This window comes from Vicugna pacos, chromosome 4, assembly GCF_048564905.1.
Source record: "Vicugna pacos chromosome 4, VicPac4, whole genome shotgun sequence".
Lineage (NCBI taxonomy): Eukaryota > Metazoa > Chordata > Mammalia > Artiodactyla > Camelidae > Vicugna > Vicugna pacos.
The window spans coordinates 2307230-2328387 of record NC_132990.1 but is presented as its reverse complement, the minus strand read 5'-3'; the positions used below and the strand labels follow the sequence as shown (position 1 = coordinate 2328387).

General features: G+C 49.7%; 1 protein-coding gene and 1 pseudogene across 2 annotated transcripts in view; one reads left to right on the top strand and one right to left on the bottom strand.

Moving 5' to 3' along the window:
* IPPK (inositol-pentakisphosphate 2-kinase) overlaps positions 1-20836 on the top strand; it is a 49625-nt gene extending 28789 nt beyond the window's left edge. The window contains exons 7-13 of one of the 2 annotated variants that reach the window (XM_072959103.1): positions 1162-1220; positions 1607-1679; positions 4936-5215; positions 7115-7265; positions 7994-8096; positions 16940-17019; positions 19303-20836. In XM_072959103.1, the coding sequence (XP_072815204.1) occupies positions 1162-1220; positions 1607-1679; positions 4936-5215; positions 7115-7265; positions 7994-8096; positions 16940-17019; positions 19303-19528 (972 nt within the window). In that variant the 3' untranslated portion in view covers positions 19529-20836. Of the gene's footprint in view, positions 1-1161; positions 1221-1606; positions 1680-4935; positions 5216-7114; positions 7266-7993; positions 8097-9408; positions 9638-16939; positions 17020-19302 lie in introns of those variants that run through there. The other variant, XM_072959104.1, reaches the window with a different exon arrangement.
* LOC102532123 (ATP synthase subunit O, mitochondrial pseudogene) lies at positions 14481-15385 on the bottom strand (annotated as a pseudogene).
* Positions 20837-21158: the final 322 nt, after the last annotated feature.

Below are 21158 nucleotides of genomic sequence, written 5' to 3'. Positions count from 1 at the left end.
TTACTGGGAAACAGTACTTGCTCATTTAACTGACAGAATATGGAATTTTATGAATTAGGTCTCTTGCATTCCCAGAGGTAACTCATGTCAGTTTGTACATCCTTCCAAACTTCTTCCTGTGCCAACAAAAACATACACATTATTGAACTGGAAATGAGGTGATGCCTTTTCCGTACACATGATCTACCGTGTGCTCACATGTGTATGTATGTACACATACACTTTTATAAAGCAAATAGGGGTTTTGCCATAAGTAATTGTTCTGCTAATTGCTTTTTTAACCTAAATAATCCTTGGAGATGGTTTGTTATGAATCCTTCAAGACTTTTTCAGTGCATATCTCGATATATGCATGTATAGATGCATATATCCTTTTTTTTTTAAGTGACATCATATGCATTGTTCTGCCAGTTACTTCTCCTTAAATAAGTGTTGATGAGTTTTAGTTCTGCCTCTTTCAGTTAGTGGCTGCATATTACTCGTTCATTCCTTCATTCAGTGTGTGGCCTGCTGTGTTCTGGCCCATAAGAGCAGATGTGTTTTGATTTATTTAGCTGTTTCTAGGTCTTCCTATTATAGTTATGGTGTGGTGAGCATCTTTGACCCAGCGATGCCTCATAGGTTTGTTAAGTCACGGGGTACCCACATTTAAAATTTTGATGGAAACCAGGAAGTTGCCTTTTTTTTTATGTTCCAAAAATGTTTTATTTATCAAAATTTTAATTTCATATAATTTTCACATGTCATGAAATATTACTGTTCTTTCTTCCCCAACCATTTAAAAATGTAACAAGTTGCCTTTCAAAAGGTTATGCCAATTTATCTTTTCACTGGCAACATGAAATTTCTTGATAGATATACCCTCCCCTTCCTGGGTATCATAAATTTAAAGATTTGTTCATCGTATTATCAAACTTTAGCCTTGTCAGCTTATAAAGGTGCTTGTTGCCACGTGAGCCTCTCAGAGCAGGGCGGAGGTTTCCTGGGGTCACAGTCAAGCCTGCTGCCCCCACTAGTGATGTGCACCTGGAGGTGATGTCAGCCGCTGGGCCCTTCACCTGCCTTGGTCGTGTCACTGTCACTTGGGCTGACCTGTGTGTTAGAGCTAGCCCAGTGCTGCCCCAAGCCAGTCACTGACACCATGTGGTTGTTTCTCAACAGGTGGCAACTGGGAAGTGGAAGCAGATAAGTAAATACTGTCCCCTCGATCTCTACTCAGGGTAAGAGAACACTTCTCCTCTGTCCCTAGTCCTGCCTTTCTTGGAGGCCGGGGTGGGAGGGTGGCATTCTGTGCGGTGTAGGGGGGACGGTGGTTCTGTGAGGTGGGGGCTGCTCACCTGCAGATAACCAGGGCCCTGTGCCTCCATAGGTTTCTGCAGGTTACCTGCGGGAGACGGCATCTGGGGAGATTTTGTCAGAGGAAGGGGCAGAAAGCAGGGCGGGTCAGTGATGGGGGTGCCTCTGTGAGGAGGGCTGGGGGCAGTGCAGCTCCTCAGCCCGTAAAGCTTGGAGACCTCAAGTGGTAGCTGTGGGCATGGCCCCTGAGCCACAGGCAGGTGAATGCCCAGTCCGTTCTAATTCTGTCAATAATATTTTCCCCTTTTAGGAATAAACAGAGAATGTACTTTGCTTTGAAAAGCTTGTTACAGGAGGCACAGAACAACTTAAAGATATTTAAGGTAACAGTTGCTTCTATTTTATGGCACTTTCTGGGGTGGGGCTGGTGGGTTTCTGAACTGAGCTGGGTGAACCCATGGCGCTTTGGTCCCTGACAGGGCTCTGTGACCTTGCAGGCAAGGACATCTGGGCTGGGCTGCCTCGGTATGATCCTTTGGGTCCTTTTTCCAAGCCTACACACACACATGTCATCCCGTGCTTCCTGGGGTGTGTGACGTTGACCGCTTGACCACTGGGTAGCCTTGGGCTCCCTTGTCGCACAGACCCTGGTTCTGGTTCTTGGATGAAGGCGGCCCTGGCTGCGTCCCAGGCGTCCTTCTGTATGGTTGACGTGGGAGCGGGACCTGGGGTGGGGCAACCTAGAGGGTGGCCACCCCTGTGCCGTTCCTCCAGGTTAACTTAGGGAACTTGTGATTGGGGGACCTCCTTGTCAATTAATGAGTTCTCAGAGTCCTGCAGCTCTGGTCATCCTGCTTCCTGACTGCGTAGGAGAAGGGATCTGCTTGCTGAATATTTACCGTCGGGCACAGACGCCTCTGCTTCCTCACTGCCACCTGCTGTTGGCGCCCTGACCGGGCTTGCTGAGGTCCGGTGGTCGCCTGGCCTGCTGCTGGCAGGAGTCGGGCATGCGTGGAGGAGAGGCTGGGTGGCAGGGGCATGGGGAGAGAGGCTGCCGGGGCTGGGGAGCAGGGCTGGCCCAGATCTGGAGGAGGGCTTGGTGTGGCCTGTGTTGGAGCTATGTCTCCTTTTCTGCTCATCACTGACTTTGCCCCCAGCGCTGGTTGCGTTCTCATTAAGTGTGACATATGAGTGAGAGCTGATGACAGGGTCCAGGCTCACAGGCGTCGGGTCTGTGTGGAGGAGCAGGGCTGTGGAATCTGGACAGCCCTGTGCTTCTGCGTCCTGCTCCGTGTGGCTGGTGCTGTGCTGAGCACTGGGTGCCCTCAGAGGTGGGCTCGGGAGGGGCGGGAGGGAAGCCTCTTTGTGACTTCTTCCCCCGACGTGGCTCAGAACTCTGGTCAGGGTGAATCGGCTCTACCCTTTCTGCCTGCACCTTGCCAAAGCTAGAAAAAGAAGCCATGTTTTAAAATCAGTTTTTATTCTGAATTCTTTTAAAGACTTGAGGAATTTTATATTTAAATCCTAAAGACAAATTCCCTTTCATCTGGGGATTTATTTGGAGCCTGTAGTGTGGTTTTGTCCCAAGTGGACCCTGTTCTGACTGCCCCCTGGACTGAGCGGTGGCTCTTGCTTGGCCCCTGGCCCAACTGCCCTGCCCTGGGACCTGGGACCGGGACCCTGGCTGTCTGCTGCTTCTGTTGAAATCAGCATGGGAAAAAGATACAGGAGTTGAGATCATAGTCTCAGAAGAGATGGATTAGGAGAAGTGACATGGAACGGCTTTTTAAAATAATACCTGGAGCGACGCAATACATCGTCGCAAGTGCCACGGCTCCTCAGGAGCAGGCGCTCTGGCTCCGAAGCGCACGCCTTCCCTCGCTGCAGGGTTTCAGGTGTGGAAGACTAGCTTCCTGGGTCATGGTTGGTGCCCCCGTTGTGCTGCCTGTTGCTGGGGCCTTCTCCTTGTCTGAGTGTTGTTCACAGACTCCACGGCTGTGGCTCTGTCCACCCCATTGCAGGACACTTGTGAGCCGTGGTGGGGTTGTCACCGACCCTGGGACGGTAGCTGTCTGCCACATGTCACATGAGGTCCTCAAGCAACCATATTGGTATATGGAAAATGCCCTGGATTTCTCCCTGGATTCCAGGCCTTAGGGAGGGGCCTGCTACTGTCCAAGGGTCACTCAGCTGCTGCTCACAGGCCTGGAGGAGGGCATCCTGGGCTGCAGGCCGAGCCCGGGCCCCTCTCCTGGCTGCAGCCTGTGTCGGCTGTGTGGGCTTAACACTTCACCTTGGCCTGCGTTCCTCCTGGGAGCTCCTGCTTTTCCCCTTTGCTTGATACACCCTCCTTCCTCTGTAAGGCCCTTCTCCAGGGTCAGGGTCTCTGAGCTCTGACGGCGCTGACAGGGACTCCCAGGGGAGGCACCTTGCTGCTGAATCCCAGGACCTTGCTGAGGGAGGAGTGCCCAGTCCACCCTTCTCACTGGATTGAATTGACCCCCCTCTGCCACCTGGGGGCAGAGTAGGGGTCCTCCTCATTTGCATTATCCACTACTGCGCAGCGGCCACGTACCATCTCAGTTTCTGTGGCCGGGAATTAAGGGGCAGCCTAGCTGGTCTGGCTCGGGGTCCCTCTTGAGGCTGCGCCCCATCTGAAGGCTCTGCTCCCAGGATGGGGCCCCCCACAGCCACTGGCAGGAGATCTTAGTTCCTGGCCACATGGGGCTGCCCAGTGTGGCTGCTGTGATCTGAGAAGAGAGTCGTCAAGACTCTCTTGACAGCAGCTCTGATGATGTAATCTTGCCGGGGCTGTGCTGTTCTGCTGTGCAACAGCCAGACCCTCCCCAGGGTGGAGAGGACGACAGGGTATGAGCATCAAGGGGTGGGGGGTGCCCTGGGGACCTTCCCGGAGGCTGCTGATGGCTGTCTCCCAGACGAGGAAACCAGGGACACGGGATCCGTCTCTCCCCTGGGATCAGCTGCTGCTCAGGGGTGTGGGGACCAGGGTTCCCTTAGGGGCCTTTCCCTGACACTGCAGCGCCCCATGAGAGGCACAGGGCTGGACCCACTGAGCACCCCTGTCTGTAGCCCTGGGAACGCTGGTGGCACAAGGAGTCATAAGGATGGCCTCAAAGATGAAGGTTTCTATACTAGCGATGCTGTTGGCCTCACCCACCCTGGCTGGAGCCTGGCACCGTCTTTCACAGAGGACAGAAGCCCTCTGGGATGCTGGTGGCCAGTGTACCTCCATCCTGGTAGAGAAATTTGTCTGCTCAAAGGTCAGACTGATGCCATGTGTCCCTCAGTAGCAGTGTCACTTGGGCTATTTTGGGAGTCAGGGCTGTGGGCTACGCCAAGGTTGCCACCATGCCACATGTTCTGCTCTGAGGGTTTGTATCTCAGGCCCAGGGCTCTGGTCTTTGGTTTTTGAGAACTTTTCTTTTTCGGGTTTGCCTCTTGGTCAATGACACGGTGCTTGAGGGTGGGTTTCCCCAGAGGGCTACAGTGTGCAAAGACCCCAAATGGTGGCACGTATAAAATGGCAGGTCCCTTTGCCTGTCTAGTCGGTGGGGCCAGAGGCTCTTTCCTCCCAGCCTGCTGGAGTTGACATCTCCCCGTCTCTTTTCCTTCCTGAAGAACGGTGAGCTGATCTACGGCTGTAAAGACGCCCGCAGCCCCGTGGCCGACTGGAGCGAGCTCGCGCGCCACCTGAAGCCGTTCTTCTTCCCGTCCAACGGCCTGGCCAGCGGGCCGCACTGCACGCGGGCCGTGATCCGGGAGCTGGTGCGCGTCATCACGCGGGTGCTACTGAGCGGCTCGGACAAGGGCCGGGCGGGCGCCCTCAGGCTGGGGCCTGGGCTGCGGGGCCCCCTCGTCTGCGAAGCCAGCCCCTTCAGCAGGAGCCTGCGCTGCCAAGGTAGGCCTGGTGGGGGCGCTGGGCTCGGGGGAGCGGAACCTGTGGCACAGCCTGCGAGGGTCCTTCCTGGCCTCACGGAGCTTCTGCGGGAGCAGCCTGGGTCCCGTCAGGGGCTCCCCAAGGCCCGGCCTCACCGGCCTTCTCAGCCCCCCATGGGGTACCTACCGCCTTTCTCACCTCTTATCTGGGCTTGTCAATTGCAGTGTAGTTTGGGCTCCAGGGTTTTCCCTAAAATATGGTCCCGCATGTCTGTGCATCCTCTGTGGCGGGCTGTGTCTTTTCTCTATGTTGTCTTGTTCCACCTCGCTGCAACCCCAGGGGTAGGCTTCCCTTGGCCTGTTTCTTAGATGGGGAGGACTAAGGCACAGAATGTCGGGGTCCCACAGCACAAAAGCCCTTTAGGGTGGACGGGTGGCTTCGTTGGGCGGCAGTTTGCAGACAGGTGTCAATACAGGAATGTGGGACCTGTGGCCCCAGGCGCCTCCACTCGAGGCCCCATTCCTCGCAGACTCACCAGTGGGCTGACTGTGACTTGGTGGGAATCCAGGCTGCAAGGTGACCCAGTGACTGGTAGGGGTTTTTACCATGCACGTTAACGGGCCCCTCATTTGCCACCTCTGCCGTGGCTGGAGGGCTCCATGTCATGCTCAAGTACAAGGCATGTGGACCGATAGTGAGGAACTTATTTTTAGGGGCCGACTAGGAAGATTCAGATTATTCAGGTTTTGTGCTGACGGCTGGCTGTACGACAGAGAGAGATGGCGCCCTGCTTCCGTGTGGGTTTTAGGTGTTGTTTATCATGCAGCTGCCCAGGCACAACAAATTATCCTTCTTCTAGCCCCCAGGCCGAGTTCTTCTTAGCACGAAGGGCTTTTGTGGGCATTTTTCTTGTTGCAAAAGTGACACCTGATCATTTCAGGAAATCTGGTGACGTTATGCCCATATTCGGGGACCTAACTGCTTTTAAGTAGATGGAACGTGTCTGGAAGGACACAGATGGACCCTGGTTGCTGAGGGAGAGTTGCCACCTGTGGTTTTGTCTTCCAGACCTTCCTTGCACAAACCCACACACACACACACACACACAAGCCTGACCCATGGGAGGCGCAACCTTAACACGACAAGATCACGTTGTATCTGTAACCTGCTGTTTTTACCTAATTAGCATAAATCTGTATCTACATCAGCAAGTGTATTTTTTGAACTTTTATTGACCGTGAGGTAGAGACTCCACTCTACAGATAGCCTGTAATTTTAATGGATCCCTTCTAGCTGGGTCTGTGCATTTTCACTCTGTCTTGCATTGCTGAGCATGTTTTGCCAGAATTGGGAGGTCAGAGCGCCAGGACTGCACGTGGCCGCAGCGGCTCCCTGCGACTTGGACCCACACTCTGCGACGTCTGTTTGTTCACAGGACATGGGTCTTTCCTGGAAGGGTGGGGTAAATGGGCTGGGACTCTGGCTCCCTAGCCCTTGAGGCCCCTGGTGCACGGCAGGGGCCCGAGAACGCTGGAGTGTGGAACGGACCTGGTTTCCGCACTGTCCCTGCCGTGACAGCTCCCTGCTCAGTGTGGCCGCTCGCCTCTCTGCGTGGGCCGTGGCTCTAGGCACCACAGGTGCAGTCTTGCAGATCTGGGGATGCCCCGTGGCTGTTCTAAATGATGTGCCTTGTCTGATACAGACTAAGGGTCATCTCTCTAAACTTAAGTCTGGGCTGGTGTGATGGAGGCGGAAGGATGTTGAGAGGAAGGGGAGGGCCAAGGGACATGTGGGTCATGTGCCCCAAACACCCACTCGTCGCAGCCCCAGCAGCTCCGTGAGGCAGGGTGCGGCCTGTGCCCGCCGCCTTCTTCAGTCCTCGACAGTAAACCTCTCGTTTTCCCCTGATGTTCTTGGTAGGAAAAAACACCCCGGAGCGCTCAGGGTTACCGAAGGGCTGTCTTCTGTACAAAACCCTCCAGGTGCAGATGTTGGACTTGCTGGACATCGAAGGCCTCTACCCTCTGTATCGGCGGGTTGAGCGGTACCTGGAGGAGTTTCCTGAGGAGAGGTGAGGACCAGGGCCCCTTTCAGGGCCCGCGACAGCCCTGAGGGCAAGATGGAGATGGGGCAGTGGGTCGCCCCAGTGGGAGGCTAGCACAGGCCCCGTACGAGGATGGCTCACCTTGGCCACCCCCTCTCCCTGCCCCCAGACGCCAGGCCCAGCCCAGAGGCTCAGTCCCTGTGAAGGAGGACCCGGGTCCTATCAGATCAGTGGTCACTCGGCCGCTTCTAGGCGGGAAGGCACGTCCTGGGAAGGGACGGGACAGTCCCACAGCAGGCCGTCCCGAGTCCTGAGCCGGGCTCAGCCTGCAGGGGGCAGTGCTGCTCCGCGGCCAGCCAGCTGCTCCCGCCCAGCCCCGGGCTCTGAGTCAGCCCGGCTCCTTCAAGCCCCCCCGGCCGACTCGGTGTGGGTTGCGGGGGTCCACGCCTGTGGCATGTGTTGGGGCTGGGGCCCTTGCCCCGGCCTGGCTCTATTTCCTCCCCACCTCCCCTTCACCAGCATCTCTGATCTGGACGCCATTTGCCGTAAACAAGAGACATTCAGCCTTGGCCCTCCTAGTCTTACAAATTCTGTTTAAAACCTTGATGCTTCTGAAAGAGTTTAGCATTAGGAAGAGATGGATCCACTAATGTTCTTTAGAACCAGATGTGTGATTCTTAAACTGTTAAGAATTTAACAAACAATTTCCAGGCCGCTTTGTCATCCTGTTTTTTCTGTGTGTTTTTTTCCTTCAGAAAAACATTGCAAATAGACGGGCCTTATGACGAAGCATTTTACCAGAGGCTGCTGGATCTTTCCACTGAGGACGATGGCACAGTGGCCTTTGCACTGACAAAGGTGGGTAGACCCTTCCAGAAACACACTGTGTGCTCCTCAGGCTCTTAACACTCACTTGGGGTTTTCCCGAGAAGTGTTTCTCTGTACCTCCCCTGATGGTTAAAGCAGAAAAATTGGGAATTGAAAAAAAAATGCAGCTGAAGTGTCCCAGACAGGCTGGGCCAGGTGATGGTACGTTACTTTAGTTCTGGGGAGGCTGTCCCCCGGCTCAGCTGGCTGCAGCCCACCCTGAGGTCCCCGCACCGAGGTCCGGGACCTGCGGCCACTGCTCTGTGCTTCCCTCCCAGCCGCCCCCTTACCGCCCTCGCCGGGCCCCCCCGAGGCCGCGTGCGGCTGGCTTCCCTCCTCCCCCGAGCTCGGGCCAGGGCGCGGCCCGGGAGGGTCTCTCAGGGACGAGGCCCGAGCCTGGGCCATCCGGGTCTGTGAAATCGGGGAGTTCGGGGGCTCCATGCACCTGGATAGGGGAAGAATGACGTCTTTGTTTTCACTAACCTCTGATCGAAACTTAGTGTTTCCTTCCGCCACGAATGTGGCAGCAACTGCTGTGGGGTCAGTAGAACCCCAGACTTTGCCATTAAGAGAAATCAGACCCTTTCATTTCACACTGTAGGCGCTACAGACATCTCATGATAGCTTTCTGTTCATGGCTCCTGAGGTTCTGTTACGTAGTAAGGCAAAAACATTCACTTTAAACAATATTTTGGTATTTGATACGACCACTCTTCTTTTTCTTTTCTGAATTTCAAAACGTTATCGTGAGAGGGACCCAGAGGCTTCCCTGGGCTGGCAGAGGTTTTGCCAGATCCTAAAACGGTTACGGAACACTGCTCTGGTGAGAGCCAAGTGACAAAAGGCGGGCACAAGCCGAGTGGCCTGCTCCTCCGTGCCCCCTGGGCAGCTGCCCTGGGCGTCTGGCCCAGCTGTCCCGGTGCTGACCGCGCGCCTGTGGTTCTCCACTTGGGGAAGGCCCTCCCTGCTGTCCGTGGCCGAGGCTTGGCCGCTCTTCCGCAGGTGCTGGGTGGCTGAGGAGGTCCCCCCTGAAGCTCAGGGCCCCGAGGGAAGTAGCTGCGGTGCTTGGGGCAGAGCTGGCCTCCAGGTGGGGAGAGATCCCGAAGGGGGCCTCTGTGTCAGAGTAAAGCAACAGGCTGTCCTTCCGTCGTCTGCAGCCTGGTACACAGATTTAGGAATAAGTATCTGTGGTCTGTCTGTCTTCAAAAGAAGAAACAAGACTTCCTTCTTTTCCCCCCTGCATCTCTGTATTTTTTAAAATTCCTAATATATAGGCGTGGATTATTTTTTAATTTTATTGCAGTTTTTTAGCCTCGTGTATGAACATAATCTTGTGAGAGATTTAAGCAGCCGTGACGTAACTATCAGAATGACTGTAATGAGAACACTGAGGCAACACTGAATGCCGGTGCAGAGAAACCAGATGTGCAGAACTTAACGGGCACTCGCCCTGTGTAACGCAGCACCTGCACTCCTGGGCGTGTGTCACAGCGGAGGGAAGACGTAACACTCATCCAGAGCCCTGTACAGGAGTATTTGTAAATAAAGTCATTTATTTTAAAAAAAAAAGCCTTCTTTGTAATAGCCAGCAGGCGGCCCACAGCAGGTTGCGTAAACCAGAGCCTCTGAGCAGTCACGAGGAGCGAGCTCTGGACGCATCTCCAGAGAAACGTGCTGAGTGACAAAAGCCAGTCCCAGACGGGCACACATGATCATTCTTGAACAGACAAAGATGAGTGGCTGCTGTGGGTTGGAGAGGAGGTGGAAGGAAGGTGGGTGTGGCTGTAAAAGCAACGAAAGGGATCTTGTGGCGAAATTGCTCCTTTACCTGTGTTTATATGTTTAACTGGATTTGACTGTGGTGGTAGATGTGGGAAGCTATGTGTGTGATAAAGTACACACACACACACACACACACACACACACACACACGAGTACACGTAAGACTTGGTTGGGAGATGGGAATGAAATCAGCACTGTGGGGCTGTGATGTTGTGCTGTATAGCTTTGCAAGGCGTCACCATTGGGGGAGACGGGGTAAGGCATACTCAGGAGGTACGTTTTTATCTCGAAACAATTAAATAACAAAGATTCAAGCAGTGAGTGTACAATATACAATATGACACTGTTCCTGCCCAAGCAGCAGACATCGACTGTTAACAGTACGTGTCTTTTCAGAATCTCACGTTAACACACACACACTCACTCATACCGTTTGGCGGGTTGTCCACACTCTGTATGCTGTTCATCAGATGGCATTTTACATGGCTTGAGGTCTGTCTGTGTTGGAATATAAGCGTCTGCCTCTTTTTCTGTTGTTTTATAGTTAAGTTCTGTTAGTTGGAATCTGAAGGGGATGGTTGTGAACGTTGAAACTGGGGAGCAGGTTGAGAACATTTTCTGGGCCGCAGACTCTAAAAAGTTCTTTCATGACGACTGTGTATCTAATTGAACTTTGGACCTCTGATGAAATGAGAGAGGAGAGGATACTGGATTCATTTTGAAGCTCAGGAAACTGCAGCCCAGAGTAACTCTTGCTTTTTGACGACTGTATAGTGTTCTACAGCAGGAGTCAGCACACTTTTTCTATAAAGGGCCGGACAGTAAATGCTTTGGGTTTGGTAAGCCGTCCATCTCTGCTGTAGCTATTCAGCTCTGCCATTAGAACTCAGAAGCAGCCCTAGACAAACAGAAGGGAGCATGGCTGTGTTCCAGCAAAGCTTTAGTTATAGAAATAGGTGGTGGGCTGGATTTGGCCCTGGCCTGTGGTTTGCTGACCTCTGTTCACTTTTGCTTGTTAGTTTTTATATTGCATTGTTTGCTTGGTTGGTTTGGAAGTTAGATATTCTGCTATATCATTTTTGTGGTTACTTGTCCAGTTTGACCTTGCATATTTAAAGACTAAAGTTAATAATTTGACCCCTACTCCCACCCCAGCCCCCGCTGCACAAATACACAATGTAGGAAATTGGGACACTTTGATTCCAGTAATCTCTCCCACCTTATATGCAGTTATTGGCTGTTACTCTGTTTGTCTTGTTCTTTTTTAAAAATCCACAACTTACAGTATTATTTTATACAGGTGTTTGTTTAGGTCAATCACATTTACCTTTATCTTTGCTAAACATTCTTACATCTCAGATCCTTCCTCTTTTTCCCTTTTTTTTCTGTAACTTACATATCATACAATTGATATAATTTACAAACTGTACAATTTACCTGCCTATAGTGTGCAACTTAGTGATTTTTACTCTATTCACAGGTATGTGTCATCATCATCACAGTCAGTTTTAGAACATTTTCATCCCCTTAAAAAAAATCCTATACCCTTAGGCTGTCGTCTCCTTATCTCCTCGTCCTCACCATCTGTAACCACTAATCTACTTTCTGTCTCTGTAGATTTGCCTACTCCAGACATTGCATATGAATGGAATCATTTAATAGGTGGTCCTTTATGACTGGCTTCTTGCCCGTCAGCATAATATTTCCAAGGTTCATGTGTCTTGTAGCAGGTATCAACACTTCATTACTTTTACTGGCTGAATAATATTCCATTGTTTAGATACACTACATTTTGTTTATCCATTCATCAGTTTGATGAGCATTTGGGTTGTTTCCACCTTTTGGCTATTATGTATGAGGTTGCTATAAACATTTGTGTCTAAATTTTTGTGTGGACATGTTTTTACTTTTCTTGCGTGTGGAGTTGCTGGGTCAAATGGTAACTCATGTTTAACCTTTTCAGGAACTGCCAGACTGTTCTCCAAAGTGGCTCTACCATTTTACATTCCCACCAGCAGTTGTACAGGGTCCCAGTTTCTCCATATCTTTGACAACACTTGTTACCTGGCCTTTTTAGCCATCCTGGCGGGTATGAAATGGTATCTCATCGTAGTCTTGATTTGCACTTCCCTGAAGACTAAGAGCATTTTCTCATGTGCCTGCAGCCCACTGGCTTATTTTCTTTGGAGGAATGTTTATTCAGATCCTTTGCTCACTTTTTAATTATGTTATTTATCTCATTGTTGAGTTGTAAGAATTCTGTATATTGTGGATAGTATAGGCCCTCATCAGATATATGATTTGCAAGTATTTTCTTTCATTCTGTCAGAGATCTTTTTCAGTTTTCTGATAATGTGCTTTGATGCAGAATGTTCACAATTTAAAAATTTTATTTATTTGTTTGAAACACGGTTGATTAGGTTCAGGTGCACTGCACAGTGATTTGACATTTGCACACATTGTGATATGATCACCGTAAGTCTAGTAACGATCTGTTCCTATACAAAAAAAAGGTTTTTGTTTTGACAAGGTCCAGTTTACCTAATTTTTCTTTTTGTTCTTGCTTTTGGTGTCATATCTAACAATCCCTTGCTAAATCCAAGGTCATGAATATTTTCCCCTGTTTCTTTAAAAAGGGTTTTAGATCTTTTTTTTTAAGAGTTTTAGATCTTAAATTTTGTTCTTTGACCCATTTCGAGTTAATCTCTGTATACGATTTGAGGTAGGGTTCCCGCTTCATTCTTTGTGCACAGATGTTCAGTTGTCCGCACACCATTTGTCGAAGAGACTGTTTCTTCCCGTAGACGTGTGGGTTTATTTCTGGATGCTCAGCGTGGCCCCTTGATCCGCATGCCTGTACTCAAGTCCGTACCTTGCCTTGATTACTGTTGCTTTTCAGTAAGTTCTGAAGTTGGGAACCGTAAGTTCTTCAGCTTTGTTCTTTTTCAAGACAGTTTTGGCTACTTGGAGCCCATTGTAATTCCGTATGAATTTTGGACTCAGCCTGCCGAGTTCCACCAGGACGCCAGCTGGGAGCGTGACAGGGATTGTGGTGAATCTGGGAGGGTGTGCGGCCGGCTTCACGATGGTGCCTCTTCCTGTTTGTTGGATGGCGTTCCAGTTATTTAGACCTTTGTTTTTACGTCAACAATCTTTTGTAGTTTCCAGAGCATGTATTGTGTACTTTGTCACTTTTATTCCTGAATGCTTTCTTTTTGAGGCTGTTGTCAATGAACTTTTATTAATTCCATTTTTAGATTGATCATTGCACATGTATAGGGATACAGTTTGTTTCCGTGTATTGGTCTTGTAGTTTACAACCTTGCTGAATTTACCAGTTCCTTAGGGTTCTCCCTATGTAAGATCTCTTAGAGATAGTCTTACTTCTGTTCCAATTTGGGTGCCTTTTATGTTTTGTTCTTACATGACAGCCCTTGGCTGGAACCTTTAGAGCAACATTGAGTAGAAGCAGCAAGAGCAGACGCCCCTGATTTGTTCCTGGTCTTACTGGGACGGCGCTCAGCCTCTCATCATTACGTGTAACGTTAGCTGTGGGCTTTTTGTAGATCCCCTTTATCAGGTTGAAGAAGTGCCCTTTGTTTCCTAATTTGTTGAATTTTTTTTTTAATCATGAAAGGATGTTGGATTTTGTCAAATCTCTTTTCTGTATCAATTGATATTATCATATGGTTTTTATTTTTTATTCTATAGTTATAATATGTTAGTTTATTTTTGGATATTAAAACCAACGTTGCATTCCTGGGATAGACCCACTTGGTCATGGCATGTGATCCTTCTTATATGTTCCTGAACTCAATTTGTTATTATTCTGTTGAAGATTTTTGTGTCCACACTCTTAAGAGATAATTGGTCTGTAGTCTTCATTTTTGGCCTTTTTGAATGAGCTGCGAAGTGTTTCAGCCTCTTCTTTTGGAGGGGCAAAGTTTTGAGAAGGATTGATGGCAATTCTTTAAATATTTGATAGGATTTGCCAGTGAAGCTATCTGGGTCTGGGCTTTTCTTTGTAATACCCTGTTGGTTTGACACCCAGTTCAGTCTCTTCACTTGTTACAAGTCTAATTGTATTGTCTGTTTCTCCTTTAGCCCTTTTTGGTGATTTGTATCTTTTTAGGAATTTGTCTATTTCATCCAAGTTGTCTAATTCATTGTCCTACGGTTATTTATAGTTTAGAGTTTTCCTTTTCTTCTTGAAGTACATCCTTTAGAAGTTACATTAGTGACAGTCTTTTGGTAAATTCTCTCTGTATGTGTCTATCTGGATATGTTTATATTTTGTCACAGGTTTGAAAGGTAATTTTCAAAAGCACAAAGAGGATTGATTGTTTTTCTCTTGGTATTTAACCGTTTTATGCAGCATCATTTGACCGTGGATGTTGCTACTGAGATGTTTTCTGTCTGTCGATCTGTCCTCTCACAGGAGGTGAATTTTTTTCTCTACGACTGGTTTTAATGTCTTCTCTTTTTCTATTTGACATTTTAGTGCAATGTGATGAGGTGTGGTGTACTTTTTATTTATTCTGCTTGGTGTATGTTGTGCTTTCTCTGTTTGTGGGTTTGTCTTTTTTTTCTTTTTTTTTTCCTGTTCAGGAAGCATTTTATTGTTGCTCCAAACTTAAGAATTTTCACTGACAGAAAATCAACACTTTTAGGAAATCTCCCGCATTGCTCTGCTCAGCTTCTGAATCTTGGTTTTTGCAGACATATCAACATATTTCTCTCCAATTCGGTCAATCATTCCACCCATGATTGACGGGTCAGTCTTAACTTCCAATTTCAAGACTTGGCCTTTACTTAGGAAGCTCTTCAGGACCATTTTTAGTTCAGTAAGAGTGGCTTCATCTAAAGTAGATGTAGTGGTAATCATGCAAGGTACTTCTCCATGGTGGACACTCATCATGGTGAAGAAGGCAGAGATGACGCCAGGCGTGTTGCTCAAGCGACCATTCTCAGCAAGCAAGTTGATCAGTTTGGACGTGAGGGGAGAAAACGTCTCTTTTGCTGACATGTCATTCAGGCTTTTCACTTTAATGGAACTCTTTACATAGGGATTCATAATATAAGCTGCCATTTTGGGTTCCTTCAAGATTTGTGCTACTCTCAGCAATTCCTTTTCCACTTGCTCCAGTTTATTCTGTTTAGACGCAGCAGAATAGAGAGCGGTGGCCTAGCGACCTTTGATACCATGTATTTGAACAGGTGGCCTCACAAGCTTGGCAGACGGCCTGACCACAGATGTACTGAAGCGTCGCACCTGCCGGGAGAGCCCGGATACCACTGGGGTGGCCATCATCTCCTGGGTGGTGTAGGTCAAACCCGAGTTGACGAGTGAGCGATTTGTCTTGTAGTTCTGGAAAATTCTCATCCATTTTCTCTTCATATGTTTTCTTCATTATCCTGTTTTCTTCTTCTAGGCCTCTAATTAGGTATCTATCAGACTTCATTTTTATAATTTTCTTCAGTTCTACCTTCCCGTTCACTGAGTCTTTCTTTACCTGTATCTAATCTGCTAGTTCATTTGTTCATTGAGTTTTCCATTTCAGTAGTTAAATGTTTAATTTCTCAAAGTTCTGTTTGGTTCATTTTCACATCTCCTTGGTATTTTTGATAGTTCCTTGCTTGTCCACTTTTAAATATCTTTTATTCCTTTAAGCAGTTTATGAATAGTTATTTTATATTCTGTATCTGACATCAGATACAATAAAAACCTTGGAGGTGAAAAAGCTCTTGTTATTTTGGCTGACCCATCCATGCTTGTTTGCTTGGGTTTTTAATGATCTATGACTGAGAGCTCATAATTGTTTGGCCTTGACCTGTGGGGATCCTGGGGACCTAAACAAGGGATGCTTTCCTTCAGAGAAAATGTGCACCCGTGGCTTAAGCAAGAAGTCTCAGGTTTAGACCCTGCTCTCTGTGGCTTGTTCCTACAAACTGTGCATGTGCCAGCCCTGCCTGTAGGGCAGTTCAGCCTTTCCAGTTGCTCACTTGCTCAAAACTCTAGTTTCAGCTCTTTGGGGAGTGACTGTGAGGATTTGGATTATGGATTTCCCTTCCCTTCTATTTTAAACTCAAGAAGACATTATTATTGTTTTTTACAGTCAGTGTCTGTTTACCCACATATTTATCTCTTGCGTTACCCTTAATTCTGCCCTGCCTCTCTGACCTTTTATCTGGGATCATTTTGTTTTAGTCTGAAGACCACCACCCTTTAATGTTTCCTGTAGCGTAGGTCTGCTGGTGATTCATTCCTCATTTGTGTTTAATAATTAGTGATTTTTTTTTTTCTCATCATTCCCGAATCTGTGTCTTGATGTCTTTCCTCAGTTTTGGAAAATTTGGGGCCTTAACTTTTTCAAGTTTTGTCTCTGCTCATTCCCTTTTCTTCTTCTGGATTCCAATTACATGTATGTTAAACACATTTTCCTGGCGGACATCATTCCAGGCAGTACCTTCAGATCCACAGGTGCTCATAGCCCAGCATTAACAGCATGAACCTCAGAGCCAAGATTCCTGATTTTGAGTCCAGCCTTTCTGCTGCCTTGCTGTGCAGAGTGGGTGGGTTGTTCTGTTTCCTCATCCCAGCACTGGGTCCCTGGCAGCGCCTGCCTGTGGGGTTACTGTGGGATGAGGTGCGTTAACACGCAGCCTGGTGGCCCCTCTGGCTTCAGTGTCTTTCGTGGTGGCTGTGTGACACTCCAGTGTGCTGTGCGACAGGGGGAAGTCTTGAGGTGTAGAGTGGCACTTGCTCAGTGCTGCCAAGTGCGGCTAGCTCAGCAGTCGCTGAGGCCACTCTCTGCTTTTCCTACAAGGTGGGCTGTGATTGACTTGAAGACAAGTCCTAAGTCCCAGGGTTGCGAATCAGGGCCCGCACACTCCCTGCAGTGAGAGGTCAGGAGGCAGGACCGGCCTGTAACGAGCGCTTCGGGCTTGGGTCTTCCTGACCCACATCCGGGTCTGGGACCCGTTCCTGGCCCTCGCTGGGTGGGGGGGGTGTGGGTGGCAGCGCCCCGGAGCTGACCTCCCCTTCCCCGCAGGTCCAGCAGTACCGTGTGGCCATGACAGCGAAGGACTGCTCCATCATGATCGCGCTGTCCCCTTGTCTGCAGGACGCGAGGTGAGCCGCCCCCCGCCGTGCCACGTGTCCCCGGCCTGCCGGGATCCTGCGGCCCGGCCGCAGAGCCGGCGTCCCTGTACCAGAGAGGCCCCGGCAAGCTCTCGTTTGTTAACAGAGGCCGGTCTCTGAGGCCCGCCTGTTGTCCCGCGGGTTGTTAACTCTTGCTCTTCAGAAGCTGGGAACGCGAGTCAAAAAGGCATTTTTGAGGATAATTTTAAAAGACTGTTCTAGTAAATTCAAGATTACTGTTATTTTCTAAGGAAATACCTCAAGGACTTAGAAGCAGTTTGGATACTGTGGTGTGAATGCCTTTCTCTCAGAGAAAGCCTCAGTCTCCTGTCAAGACTCCGGCCCGAGACCCTGTAGGTGCCCGTGGGCCTGTTTCCAGCTCTGGATGTGCTGACCTTCGCGGGCGCTTTGAAGCCTTTAAAACAACACATCCACTGTCCGGCCCCTTTGCAGCACCTCTCCCTGGATGTCATTCCCCAGTCTCCTCTCCTGCCTTTTTTTAGGAATGCACGATGAACCTGATAATCTTTTCTCAGTGATGAGATGGCACCTCCAGCACTGACCTTGAGGGTGCCAAACCCCACACACAGCGTTTGTGGAATGTTCCACATGCTTCTGATGTGTGTTCTTGGGTCAAGATGACCTCGTCACTGGCTGCCAGCCACCCTGTTTTCTGATGCTTTTGAACTGAGCATTCCCAGGAGTCCCGCTTCTTGGCAGGCACAGAATTGTCCGTTTTCTGATAGGAAACACGGAAGGATGTTTATAGAGCATAGCTGGGAGAAAAAAAAAAAGGTTGTTCTGTTTAGTTGAAAACTCTTATCATCCCCTAAGAAACTGCCCAGTGCCCAGCTGTGAGGAATCCACTTGCTGGATGAAGCTAGTGGTGTTAGATGAAAGAAAAGTACACAGAAGGCATTCCCTGTACCCCTAAACAAGGATGCAGTCGGGATACAGAAATGTGGGGGCTGAGGGCCGGGGGTCCTGACCCCCTTGACCAGCTGCTCGACAGAAACCGACACGCTGGCAGAGGAGCAGGGACACGTGTCCACACCCTTCTGAGCCATGTGGCCGACAAACGGTCAGACTCTCCTGGGGAGTGGCCCTGCGGCCGCGCCCCCACCAGCCTGTGTGCGGACGCGTCATCTTACTGGCTGTTGGTCCTGATGTGATGTGCGGTTCCCCGAGGGCCAGGGATGTGCACTGCCCCCAGCCTGGCTGCGTGGAGCCTGGCTTTCGGGCCCTGAGAGTGAGACGCAGAAGCAAGACCTTAATTAGCACGTTCTCTGCTCTTCAGAGGGGCATAGCTACGCCCCCAGCCACTGAGCCAGGGATTCATTGTTCCTGTAAACGGTATTTCTGAGCAGGAGTTGAGCGAGAGCGCAGGCCTTCATCGTCCTCACCAAATAGAAGGATGCTCACTGGCTTTCCCTTTCCCAGGCAGATTTCCAAACTGGTGTTTGGTCTGTTTTATTTTTTTTTTTTTAACAATTTCTAAGTCCAGAAGAGTAGTGTGCCTGGGAAAACCAGGACTCCTGAATACTTCCCTTGGGCTAAACTGAGCTCGAATAATATATTTAACCAGTCGTTCGGATGCACACTGTGTTTGGAGCACGCTGAGAGCTCAGTGGTACATACACAGTCTTCGTACAAAACTCAGAATTAGCCTGGAAGTGTTTTCAAAGTACAAATTATTGTTCATGTTTTGTTATAATCATACGACTCTTCCAACATTTAGAAAAACCACAGAACTAAAACCCCGAGAAACAAATTACAAAACACTGCAGATACAATTTTGAGAATAAAACATGAAACCAGATCTGTCTCTCTCCAAATGTGAAAAACCATAAAGGAGCATGAGTTCCTCACCAGACATGGGAAAAGACACGTCAAGAGAAGTCTGTTCTCAACAGTTTATCCATTTGGCTGTTGAGGGGCCAGATCCACTTTCTACTTTTTCTTAGGTTTTGTAATACTTGGCTCCTGATGAAGTAACGTGTTCGGCATTCGTTTATACTACTGGGAGAGGGGGGAGTATCAGTCGGGTATTCGACATGATTGCTTTTCCATCTTTCTGCACTGTGACCCTCCGTCGTCTGGCGTGCTGGCAGGTACCACAGTGGGTGCCTCTCCCGCAGAAGCGCCAAACGCTAGTGCACACAGCTGGCACGGAGTCGGAACGCGTGTAGATGCACAGAGTGGGCGCTCGTGGTGAGCCGGGAGGAGAGGGTTTAGGAGGTTTGTGTGTTCTCAAAATTGCTCTTTTGCTTCCAGCTCCGATCAAAGGCCCATTGTCCCTTCGTCGAGATCCAGGTTTGCCTTCTCTGTGTCTGTGCTGGACCTGGACCTCAAGCCCTACGAGAGCATTCCTCATCAGTACAAGCTAGACGGCAAGATAGTCAACTACTATTCAAAGACTGTACACGCCAAAGACGCCGCCGTGATGTCGACCAGGTTCAAGGACAGCGAAGATTGCACATTAGTTCTCCACAAGGTCTAATTTTTTCTCCCCTGTAGCATCTTTGAAACTTGAACATAGAATGTGAAGGTTGAGTGATAGAGCTATTTTCTGTTGTCTTGGGTGACTTTTGGCTGTGAATGCTTTTGCTTTTTAACCCCTGTTCAGGTGGGGCTGCCTCCAGGAGACACGGAATGAAATAGCACTAAGACATCTTCCAGGACGAGGAAGGACGGACCGGAGCCCCGCACTGTGCTGTGTCCCAGGAGGCCCCTCTGGGCGGGTCTCCCTTCCTGCGCAGGGCTCCTGTCTAATCTCTACAAAAATAGCCTTATTGTAAGACCCAAGGTTTGGCTCTCCTACCACCAGAACCCTAACATAGGAAACTTGAATTGTCATGCACACCTTACGGTTTGGACTTTAAGGACAACACGGATACTACTGGAACTCTCCCAGCTGAGTTACCCGGTCACTTTGTCAATGCAAGCCACACGGCAGTGCGGGTCAGCGGCTCCCTGCGGTGGAGAGCGATGCGCTGTTGGCGTGGACATCAGTTCTGAGCAGCGGACTCGGGTCCCTGTGGACGTGCCCCACCCACCGCTCTGCACGGGGTCGGCAGGGAGCGTGGGACTCAGGTCAGGGGGAGACACCACTCGTGTGAGCAGTGACTTAGTGTGTGTGTGTGTGTGTGTGTGTGTGCGCGCGCGCTGAATGATTTTATCTTTTGACTTCAAGGGAGACAAGGCGTTCTTTTCCACCTGAAATTGCTGCTGTGGACGCGGGAAACAGAGCTGCCACTCGGCGCGATGATGGCCCCGGGGTGGATGTCACGGGGTAGCTGTGCTCCTGCCAGCTCTGTGTTCCTGGCATTTTGGGTGTTTGTGGAACTTCGGTTACTTCTGCAAGAGCCAGCACCCGAGTCTTCCCTCCGCCCCATCCCTGCTCCTCCCTCGGGTTCCACTGACACACATGGGGGTGGTGGCCTCGGGTGGTGCTGGGCCACCTCCCCGTCGGGGCTGCCCAAGGCCCTGCTTCCGTGAGATGAGCGACTCCTGGCTGGCACCCAGAGGGCTCTTGTTGGGGTCACCAAAGTGTGCCCAGCTGCTATGAAACCTGTTGGGAATCTTGGCTTCATTTTTTTATCCTATGGGAGGTTGTATAGATAGATTATTTATATCATCATTTTGAGGGACTAATGAAGGCTTATTGTAATATAATATTATAATATTAGCAAAACCATGGAATTGTATGAAAAATACTACACGAATAATAAGGAGAGTATTTTGCTGATTGATTGTAAATTTTTTTGTGGGGAATTTTGTGATAAATTGAGAATTACGCTTATTTGAATCAAGCCATCTCTTCTAGAATTTATTCTTCAGTTCTGTCCTACCATTTCCTTCTTACGTCTCCACTTGGGAGATACTCAGAAGACACACGACCCTCATCTGTGTGTGGTGTGTTGGGGGTACAGGGGCTTTGGGGGGCTCCGCCTGTAGGGACGGGCGTGGAGCCACGTTCTCGTGGGCAGGTTGCAGGCTCCAGAGTGCGTGGAGGTGGGCGGCTGCCCAGGCTGGTTTGGCCTGAGGTGGTTCCTTGTTGGGGGCCTGGGGTGAGGCTGGTCTCGCCAGGCCCCAGGGTGTGCACAGGACCCCGATTCCCTGTGTGCGGA